General features: G+C 36.5%; 1 protein-coding gene across 1 annotated transcript; it reads right to left on the reverse strand.

Annotated features, from left to right (window-relative positions):
- Positions 1-4,841: 4,841 nt before the first annotated feature.
- On the reverse strand, positions 4,842-11,544 carry LOC107017071. Its single transcript, XM_015217348.1, has 2 exons — positions 8,932-11,544; positions 4,842-4,910 (listed from the first exon to the last, which is right to left on the reverse strand). The coding sequence occupies exons 1-2, from the start codon at positions 11,383-11,385 to the stop codon at positions 4,842-4,844; spliced, it is 2,523 nt and encodes an 840-aa protein (XP_015072834.1). The 5' UTR covers positions 11,386-11,544.
- Between the last annotated feature and the right edge of the window lie 268 nt (positions 11,545-11,812).

Genomic DNA, 11,812 nt, shown 5'->3' on the forward strand with positions numbered 1-11,812 from the left:
CCAAACCATTCTCTTTCTACCCCACCACCGTACCTTTTTCCAGTTTCCACCCACGTCTGTTAAAGCTTTGACGTTCTTGACATTTATTCAATAATAAATTTCATATGAACTGCATTTCACATATTACTACTATATAGAAGAGCCATCACATGGGCGACCAAGGGCATAATAGTAATTTACATTAATAAAAAATGGACAAATTTCATTTCCAAAAACAAGAAGGGCAAGTATGTAATTTTACATTAAAAATGGACAACTTTCAATTTCAATAGCAAATGTTTGTAGATCAATGGGGCGTTCCATTTTCATCATTGTTGTTTTTGTCATGCTTTTCTTCTTTGTTTCTCATGGTAACTGTATTGTTTTTTTTATTTTTTATAATTGGCCTCTTTTCATTTTAATTACTCATGAATTGTTTTGATTTATGAATTGTGTATGTGTAGGTGTAGGAACCAGCAGAAAAATGGTGGGTTCTTTTTCACATGGAGACAGCCGTGGAGTTCTACACCAGGTCGGTTTCTTTTTCTTCTAATTTAAACTTGCATCTTTAGTCTCTCAAAAATTGACTATTTCTGTTAGATGTATGTATATGTACAAGAAGTGTTTATAATTTTTTTCCTTTCTAGATTAATATTTAAATTTAAAATAAAAATTTTTAATTTCTTATTTGTTCATTCATTGTCTGAATCTCAAAAATCTCTAACCAAAAAAAATATGAATAATAATTTAATTTAAACTTGCATCTTTAGTCTCTCAAAAATTGACTATTTATGTTAGATGTATGTATATGTACAAGAAGTGTTTATAATTTTTTTCCTTTCTAGATTAATATTTAAATTTAAAATAAAAATTTTTAATTTCTTATTTGTTCATTCATTGTCTGAATCTCAAAAATCTCTTAACCAAAAAAAATATGAATAATAATTTATAATTATAATTAGTATAATAAATTAAAAAATTATGAAACANTTTATAATTATAATTAGTATAATAAATTAAAAAAATTATGAAACATAGATATGTATATGTACAAGAAGTGTTTACAATTTCTTTTTCTTTCTAGGGTTCTTTTTCACATGGAGACACCCGTGGAGTTCTACACCAGGTCGGTTTCTTCTTCTAATTTAAACTTGCATCTTCAGTCTCTCAAAAATTGACTATTTCTGTTAGATGTATGTATATGTACGAGAAGTGTTTATAATTGTTTTCCTTTCTAGATTAATATTTAAAGTTAAAATGAAATTTTTTAATTTCTTATTTGTTCATTCATTTTGTCTGAATCTCAAAAATCTCTAACCAAAAAAAATATGAATAATAATTTATAATTATAATTAGTATAATAAATTAAAAAATTATGAAACAAAGTTATGTATATGTACAAGAAGTGTTTACAATTTCTTTTTCTTTCTAGATTAATGTTTATTTATTACTCATGAATTGTTTTGATTTATGAATTGTGTATGTGTAGGTGTAGGAACCGGCAGAAAAATGGTGGGTTCTTTATCACATGGAGACACCCGTGGAGTTTTACACCAGGTCTGGAAAAATTGAAATTCCTCAGTCTCTCATTAAAAAAATATGAATAATAATTTATAATTATAATTATTATATATATGGAGTGGTGTAGCTCCTGCATTTTAGGCTTTAGTGATGTAGCTTCTGCTTTTTAGACTTTTAGCAGTAGTATAGGCTACTATTTTTACTTTTTAGGCTTTTAGCAAAGACTTTTCCTCCATTTTCTACCTATCCATTATTTTTTTACCAAGTGGCTGAATATTCATCACACATTATGAAATATCTTCTATGTAGAAATTTCCATCCAACCTTTAAATAACTTTTCATTTTTCTCATTGATTTTGTATGAATCTCAAAGATCTCTAACCAAAAAAATATGAATAATAATTTATAATTATAATTAGTATAATAAAAAAAAATGAAACATAGAGATGTATATGTACAAGAAGTGTTTATAATTTCTTTTTCTTTCTAGATTAATATTTAAATTTAAAATAAAAAAAAAAAAGATAGGGGAAGTGGTTATAATAATTACATAAGATGTACTACAACAGTAAAAATGATACGTGTCTTAAAAAAATTATATATTGTTTTATACACTAACAAATGGAGTGATGTAGCTCCTGCTTTTTATGCTTTTAGCAGTAGTGTAATTTTCATTTTTTTGACTTTTAGCAAAACTTTTCCTCCTTTTTTTAATTTTATTTTCTTTCTACATTAATATTTAAATTTAAAATAAATTTTTTTAATTTCTGATATGTTCATTGATTTTGTCTGAATCACAAATATCTCAAACAAAAAAAAAATATGAATAATAATTTATAATTATAATTAGTATAATAAATAAATAAAAATATGAAACATAGAGATATATATGTACAAGAAGTGTTTATAATTTCTTTTTCTTTGTAGATTAATGTTTAAATTTAAAATAAATAAAAGAAAAGATAGGGGAAGTGGTTATAATAATTATTTTTTTATATATTTTACTCTTAATATTAAATACTTATTCGATAAATTATTTTAAGACCTAATACTCTACTAAACATCATCAATAGAAATAGTATAGTAAAATACGTTAATAATTATTTTTTAATTGTGTATCAAATTAAATAATAACTAATAAAAATTAACGAAAGTAATATATGATTAACTTGACACATTATGAGTTTAATAATGATTAAAGAAGACAGGTGTAAATTGCTTTTCACTTTTTGTTTTCCTTTTTCTTAGGAATTCCACTTCCTACATTACACGTAGCCCCTCCTTTTTATTTTTTTATTTTCTTTCTACATTAATATTTAAATTTAGAATAAAAACTTTCAATTTCTAATATGTTCATTGATTTTGTCTGAATCACAAATATCGCAAACAAAAAAAAAATATGAATAATAATTTATAATTATAATTTATATAATAAATAAAAAAATATGAAACATAGAGATGTGTAATGTAGCTCCTGCTTTTTAGGCTTTTAGCAGTAGTGTAATTTTTATTTTTTTGGCTTTTAGCAAAGACTTTTCCTCCTTTTTTTTATTTTATTTTCTTTCTACATTAATATTTAAATTTAAAATAAAAATTTTCAATTTCTGATATGTTCATTGATTTTGTCTGAATCTCAAATATCTCTAACAAAAAAAATATGAATAATAATTTATAATTATAATTTATATAATAAATAAGAAAAATATGAAACATAGAGATGTACATGTACAAGAAGTGTTTGTAATTTCTTTTTCTTTCTAGATTAATGTTTAAAATTCAAATAAAAAAGAAAAAATAGGGGAAGTGGTAATAATAATTACATAAGATGTACTACAACAGTAAACATGATACGTGTCTTAAAGAAAATATATATTGCTTTATGCACAATAACAAATGGAGTGGTGTAGCTCCTGCATTTTAGGCTTTTATCATTAGTGTAGGCTACTATTTTCACTTTTTAGGCTTTTAGCAAAGACTTCTCCTCCTTTTTTTTTACCTATCCATTATTTTTTTACCAAGTGGCTGAATATTCTTCCTACATTATGATGTAGAAATTTCCATCCAACCTTTAAATAACTCTTCGTTTTTCTAATTTCCATCCAACCTTTAAGTAACTCTTCATTTTACTTCTCTCTTCTTAACATATACTTTAATTTTAAATTTGTGTGGTCTTCTGTTGTTAAGATTTTCTTAATCTTGTATGAGGGTTGTTATCTTTACAACTATTGAGCTTTGTTCACTTTGTTTGGTCATATTGTCACTTTGTTTTCTTGACTGTTTTTGCAATCTTTTACTATAAAGATAATATTAATCTTTAATTAAGATCTCATTTCATACATTTGTAATTGATGCTTTACATTCCATTTGGCTTTCTTATTTTCTTCCACTAATTCTCTATTCTATTCCAATACGACAAAATGTAGTGTTTATGCTATTCTGGTTGACATTACCTTGCTAAATGATCTATCTATGACATAGTTTAAAAAAAAAATAACATACTTTTGTTCATATTGGTGTTATTATATAAAATGTCTTATGTCAATCGTGAAATAGGAATTCAAAGATGAGGCTTAGTTGAAGCTTAATGTTGCCACATTTTTTTTCATTTTGTGTTGTAAAAGTTATGTGATGCGATTCTGTGCTAACAGGTGATTTTTTATCAAAGATGATCCAGAAGATCCAAGCATGAAAGATGCATCTGTTTTTCTATACAGTATGTAAATGTATGTAATTAGTATTCCCACATATGAAAATGTTAAACTATGTAAGTATCTCACTTCGACATTCAGTAGTATGACATGCACATGAAAATATATTATGAACAAATTTGGCAGCTATAATGTGTTCGAATCACTAATTTTTCTCATTGAAATATTAATTTTGTTTGTTTAATATGCAACTCATTAAATTTAGGTCCATTATAAATACCTATAATGCTTCCAACTACAGCATCATCAGCTGAAAGTATGTCAGCAACTCCTAAATGTTAATTGATAATTTGTTAACTGTCACGACCCAAAACCGGGCCGCGACTGGCACCCACACTTACCCTCCTGTGTGAGCGAACCAACCAATCTAAACCTTAACATTTCAATATAATATCAACATAAAGTAATGCGGAAGACTTAAACTCATTAATAAAAATCAATAATCAACTTCTATAACTCAAAACTTATCATTCCCCAAAATCTGGAAGTCATCATCACAAGAACATCTATAATCAAATTACTAAACTAAGAGTATTCTAAGAAACTAAAAATACATAAGAAGCTAGTCCATGCCGGAAGTTCAAGGCATCAAGACTTGAAGAAGAAAATCCAGTCCAAGCTAGAAGCATTAGCTCACCCTGAATTTCCGATGTAGTAAGACTGACTTGAATTACTGTTGAGTCGAAGACGACGGCACGTTTGCTGCACTCCACAAATAAACAAGAAGAAAACATAAAAGTAGGGGTCAGTACAGAACACGGGTACTGAGTAGATATCATCGGCCAACTCAAAATAGAAAACAATATATACCAAGTCATATCATAAACTCAACTATGATACTCAACATGTAACAACATCAAGTACTATATCATTACAATTACCGTCAAATTCACACTTGAGGACTCAAGCCTCAATACCATACTCATTTGGGAATTATGTTCATTAGATTCAATATATTATCATCTTTCAAGATTCATTATATTTAATTCCCCTCGTGTCGGTACGTGACACTCCGCTCCTCATATACTATCCTGGTGTCGGAACGTGACACTCCGATCCTCATTCTATCCTGGTACCGGAACGTGGCACCCGATCCATATACTATCCTGGTGTCGGAACGTGGCACCCGATCCCCTAATTCATCAAGCCTTCTTTTACACCAAGGCATCATCAATCTCATTATATAATTTATCAAGCCTTCTTTTATACCAAGGCATCATCATTAACAAGTGAATTAGGGTTTCTTTCAAGATTTGGGATTCAATAGCTTCATCATGCTTGTTTATTCACAATTACATAATCATATTCATGCAAGCATACAATTAAGCATATAGAGGGGTTTACAATACTATCAATACATATCATTCACTATTAAGAGTTTACTACGAATATCGTAAGAGAAACCATAACCTACCTCCACCGAAGAATTGAAATCAATCAAGTTAATCCTCAAAGCTTGGTGCTTTCCTCTTCTCTCGATCGTTTCTCTCTCTCCCTTCTTGTTCTTTCTATTTTCTTATTCAAACCCTCTTTCTTTTACCCTAATTAGTATATAATTAAGAATAAAAGATGGCAATAATAACCCACTAATTAACTTAGGGTTACCTCTTTTAACCCCCAAGAATTTGAGTTATTAATATAAACCCACGAAATATATAATTATAGCAGGAATAGTCCAAAACGCCCCTTTAAAACTTAACCAGAAATCCGACTCCAACTGGGATTACGCAAGCTGTGACGGCCCGTCGCGCCTGCGACGGTCCGTCCTGCTGCTCCGTCACAGACTTCAGAGACTCAATTTCTCTGAAGGGTCTGTGACGGTCCGTCACACCTGTGACGGTCCGTCCTGCCATTCCGTTACGAAGTTCAGAGAGTCGATTTTCAGTACCCAATTTCAGATTTTCTAAGTGTTTTGAAACGAGACCCTGCGACGGTCCGTCGTGCCCATGACGGTCCGTCGCTTCTGCCAATTTTTCCAGAATTGAAGTCTGTTGCTCAAAACGACTAAACAGGTCGTTACAATAGATACCAATTTACCCATCGTTCGTCCCCGAACGATCACAAGAAGGAAAACAAGGGAGAAAAGGAGTACCTGAATCTGTAAACAGATGTGGGTATCTTTCTTGCATATCTGCCTCCTTCTCCCAAGTGGCTTCTTCAACCGGTCGATTCTTCCATTGTACCTTGATGGATGCAATCTCTCTTGACCTCAACTTGCGAACTTCTCTATCTAAGATAGCAACAGGCTCCTCCTCATAAGACAAATTCTCGTCAAGCAAAACTGAATCCCAACGGATAATGTAGTTTCCATCCCCATGATATCTTTTCAACATCGACACATGGAATACCGGATGCACTCCGGACTGCCCTGGAGGCAAGGCTAACTCATAAGCCACCTCCCCTACTCGTTTAAGTACTTCAAATGGTCCAATATACCTTGGACTTAGCTTACCCCTTTTTCCAAACCGCATCACCCCTTTCATGGGCGAAACCTTCAGTAAGACTTGTTCACCTTCCATGAACTCTAGGTCTCTAACCTTTCGATCTGCATATTCTTTTTGTCTACTTTGCGCCGCTAGAAGCTTTTCTTGAATAGACTTCACTTTCTCTATCGAATCCCTCAAAAGGTCAGTACCCCAAGGTCTAACCTCGAATGCATCAAACCAACCAATGGGAGACCTACATCTCCTCCCATACAATGCTTCAAATGGAGCCATGTCAATGCTTGAGTGATAGCTATTATTGTATGAAAACTCCGCTAAGGGTAAGAAGCTATCCCAATGGCCACTAAACTCTATCACACATGCACGAAGCATATCTTCCAACACTTGAATCGTTCTCTCAGACTTACCATCGGTCTGAGGATGGAACGCAGTACTAAGGTCCAACCTAGTACCCAATTCCGCATGCAATGTTTTCCAAAACTTAGAAGTAAACTGCGTACCTCTATCTGATATGATGGATAGTGGAACCCCATGCAATCGCACCACTTCCGAGATGTAAAGTTTGGCTAACTTCTCTGCATTGTAAGTCACCTTGACCGGAATGAAGTGAGCAGACTTAGTTAACCTATCAACAATTACCCAAATAGAATCAAACTTTCCCAATGTCTTTGGAAGACCAACCACGAAATCCATTGCAATCCTTTCCCACTTCCATTCAGGAATGGGCATTCTCTGAAGTGTTCCTCCGGGTGTTTGGTGTTCATACTTTACTTGTTGACAGTTTGGACATTTGGCAATAAAGTCAACAATATCACGCTTCATTCTACTCCACCAAAAGTGTTGCTTTAGGTCACGGTACATCTTGGTTGCACCCGGATGTATCGAATACCTTGAACTATGAGCCTCTGTCAGAATAGTGTTGATCAAATCGTCAATGCGGGGTACGCATACCCTTCCCTTGATTCTCAAAACACCTTCCTCATCGATTTGTGCTTCCTTAGCCTCTCCTCGCAACACCTTATCTCGGATTCTGCGCAGTTTCTCATCATCAAACTGTCTTTCCTTAATCTTGTCAAGAAAGGAAGATCTTGCCTCCACAGAAGCCAACAATCCTCCCCTCTCATTTACTTCTAATCTCATCAAGTCATTAGCTAGAGTCTGGACTTCTCTAGCCAATGGGCGTCTAGAAGCTTGCAAGTGAGCTAGACTTCCCATGCTTCCNGGCCTTTGGTGTTCATATTTCACTTGTTGACAGTTTGGACACTTGGCAATAAAGTCAACAATATTGTGCTTCATTCTACTCCACCAAAAGTGTTGTTTTAGGTCGCGATACATCTTGGTTGCACCCGGATGTATAGAATACCTTGAACTATGAGCTTCTGCCAGAATAGTGTTGATCAAATCATCAATGCGGGGTACACATACCCTTCCCTTAATCCTCAACACACCTTCCTCGTCGATTGTTGCTTCTTTAGCCTCTCCTCGCAACACTTTATCTCGGATTTGCCTTAGTTTCTCATCATCAAACTGTTTTCCCTTAATCTTGTCAAGAAAAGAAGATCTTGACTCCACACTAGCCAACAATCCTCCCTTCTCATTTATTTCCAACCTCATCAAGTCGTTAGCCAGAGTCTGAACCTCTCTAGCCAATGGGCGTCTAGAGGCTTGCAAATGAGCTAGACTTCCCATGCTTCCCGCCTTTCTACTCAAGGCATCTGCCACAACATTCGCCTTCCCCGGATGATACAAAATAGTGAGGTCGTAGTCCTTCAGTAGTTCCATCCATCTCCTTTGCCTCAAGTTCAAATCTTTCTGAGTAAAGACATACTGAAGGCTACGATGATCCGTGTAGACCTCACACTTAACCCCATATAAATAGTGTCTCCATTGCTTCAATGCAAACACTACCGCGGCCAATTCCAAGTCATGAGTTGGATAGTTACGTTCATGCACTTTTAATTGNTTGAAGCATAAGCAATCACACTCTTCTCTTGCATTAGTACTGCACCCAAACCAGAATAGGATGCATCACAATAAACAATGAAGTTCTTACCCTCTACTGGCAAGGTAAGGATAGGTGTGGTAGTCAACAAAGTCTTGAGCTTCTGAAAGCTTTCCTCACACTCATCCGACCATACAAATGAAACATTTTGCTTAGTCAAGTTCGTCAGTTGGGAAGCAATAGAAGAGAATCCCTTGACAAATCGGCGGTAGTAGCTAGCTAACCCAACAAAGCTCCTTATTTCTGACACATTAGTGGGTCTTACCCAATTCTTCACTGTCTCAATCTTAGAAGGATTCACCATCACTCCTTCCTTAGAAACCACGTGCCCCAAGAAGGACACTGCATCTATCCAAAACTCACACTTAGAGAACTTGGCATAAAGCTTTTTCTCCCTCAACATTTCTAATACCATTCTTAAATGCTCTTCATGTTCCTCCTTGCTCTTTGAGTATACCAATATATCATCAATAAATACGATCATGAAGAGGTCCAAATATGGCTTAAAAATCCCGTTCATCAAGCTCATGAACGTAGCAGGGGCATTCGTAAGACCAAAGGACATCACCACAAATTCGTAATGCCCATACCTCGTTCGAAAAGCAGTCTTTGGCACATCCGTTGCCCGTATTTTCAATTGATGATAACCGGATCTCAAGTCAATCTTAGAGAAGACACAAGCACCTTGTAACTGATCGAACAAGTCATCAATGCGAGGAAGAGGATACTTGTTCTTTATGGTTACCTTGTTTAGTTGTCTGTAGTCTATACACATTCGAAAACTCCCATCCTTCTTCTTCACAAACAAAACCGGAGCACCCCAAGGGGATGCACTTGGTCTAATGAAGCCTTTGTTCAATAACTCTTGAAGTTGTGCCTTTAACCCTCTTAACTCCGCGGGAGCCATTCTATAAGGGGGTATAGAAATGGGGCGAGTACCCGGTTCAAGATCAATACAGAAATCGATATCCCTATCTGGTGGCATACCAGGAAGATCTGCAGGGAACACATCTAGAAACTCACGGACCACCGAAACCGACTCAATCGAAGGTACTTGGGTAGTGTCATCCTTGAGATGTGCCAAGAAAGCTAAACACCCTTTACTAATCATTTTCTTATCACGAAGAAAGGAGATGATACGCACCGGATTGGAAGTGTAGGCACCCTCCCACACTAACGGATCTGTCTCAGGCTTGGCTAACGTCACCGTTTTAGCATTACAATCCAAGATCGCAAATTGCGGAGAAAGCCAAGTCATACCCAGAATTACATCAAAATCATCCATTTCTAAGATAACCAAATCTACATAAGTGTTGCTCCCCACAGAGTTCACCAAACAAGACCTATATACCTTTTCAACTACCACAGACTCACCCACCGGAGTAGAAACACGAATAGGCATATCAAGTAATTCACAATGTAAATTTAGACCATTAGCAAACGAGGAAGATACATAAGAAAATGTGGATCCAGGATCAAACAATACGGAAGCCATGCAATCACAAACCAGAAGATTACCTGTGATGACAGCATCGGATGCCTCCGCTTCAGACCGCCCAGGGAAAGCGTAACAATGGGCCCTTTCGTTTGTTTGCCCGTTGCCCCTACCATGTTGTGATGTAGGGGCTCCAGTTTGCCCATCACCTCTACCGTTTTGGTGACCACCATTACCTCGACCACCACGTCCTCCAGAATAACGGCCTCTACCATGACTACCTCTACCTCTAACATTTGGAGGTCTGTAACTCTGTTTTGGACAATATCTCTTAATATGTCCAATCTCCCCACATCCATAGCACTCTCTAGGTTCATGCATAGGTCTCTCAGAGAAGTGTTGGCCGGTCTGAGGTGGACCCCCAACTACAGTCTGTAGTGACGACTGAATGGGTCGAACTGAGTAACCTCCGGAACTCTGTCCTCTAGAGTAGGAACCATTAAACTCACCCCCTTTTCGAAACCTTTTTGATGTCGATGTCGAGGCGAAGTCATCGGGCTTTACTCCTTCCACCTCTATCACGAAGTCTACCACTTCTTGGAAGGATTTTGCTGTAGCCGCTACCTGTAAGGCCGAAATCCGCAACTCTGATCTCAACCCCTTCACAAACCGGCGAATCCGCTCTTGTGGACTGAAACAAAGTTGAGTGGCATATCTGGATAGTGCGCAAAACCTAGCCTCATAAGCATCAACCGACATCCTACCTTGCTCTAGGCTCAAGAACTCATCCCTTTTCCTATCCCTCAAAGTTCGGGGGATATACTTCTCCATAAACAAACTAGAGAATGAGGCCCAAGTCATAGGTGGTGCCTCTGTTGGTTGACACTCAATATGTGACCGCCGCCACATTTTGGCATTTCCTTGAAACTGATAACTCACGAACTCAACACCAAACCGTTCTACTATACCCATCTTGTGTAGTAGCTCGTGACAGTCGACCAGAAAATCGTAAGCATCCTCAGATTCAGCACCCTTGAAGACTGGAGGTTTCAATTTCAAGAACTTACTGAAAAGTTCATGCTGATCATTTGTCATTACAGGCCCTGTAGTCAGACGAGGAAATGTGCTTATTTCCAATGGAACATCCATGCGGGGAGCCATAGTAGCCGCATGTTGTACCTCCGGAGCCTGAGGTGCTGGTGCAGAAAACACTGGGGGTGTCTGGCCCTGATCAGATAACCCGCTAAGATAAGCCAGAACCTGATTGATCATCTCTGGGGTAGGTTGGGGTAGCATTTCCTCATTCTGTACTTGCTCATTCACCCCATCCTCCCCCTCTCTTACTACTTCCTCAGTCGGTGGAGGAGTCACCGCCCTAGTACCAGATGGGCTCGGTGCTCGTCCTCTTCCTCTAGAGGACGTCCTCCCACGACCTCTACCACGGCCCCTTGCCGCTGTTCTCCCTCGAGCTACAGCCCCAGTGGCTGGCTCAGTTGTTTCTTGTCTAGCCGGTGTTGGTGTTGGCGTAGTCGTTGCTCTAGTTCTAACCATCTGCGAAAGAGAGTGAAGATGGTCAGATACCAATTCGTATCGCCTAGATACCAATTGGACTCAAGTAGTAGCACGAAAGAAGGAATGAAAGAGTGAAATTTTCCTAAAGTCTTATAGCCTCTCAAGGAAAAGTAAAGGCGTCCCCCTACCGTTCCTTAAGACTCTACTAGAC

The sequence above is a fragment of the Solanum pennellii genome, chromosome 4, assembly GCF_001406875.1.
Source record: "Solanum pennellii chromosome 4, SPENNV200".
In the NCBI taxonomy this organism is placed as follows: domain Eukaryota; kingdom Viridiplantae; phylum Streptophyta; class Magnoliopsida; order Solanales; family Solanaceae; genus Solanum; species Solanum pennellii.

Coding starts and splice junctions, on each gene's coding strand:
- LOC107017071 (XM_015217348.1), bottom strand. CDS start 11,385: ATGCTACCCCAACCTACCCCAGAGATGATCAATCAGGTTCTGGCTTAT. Junction 4,911..8,931: donor ATCCTTCTAAGATTGAGACA/GTGAAGAATTGG, acceptor TGTGGAGTGCAG/CAAACGTGCCGTCGTCTTCG.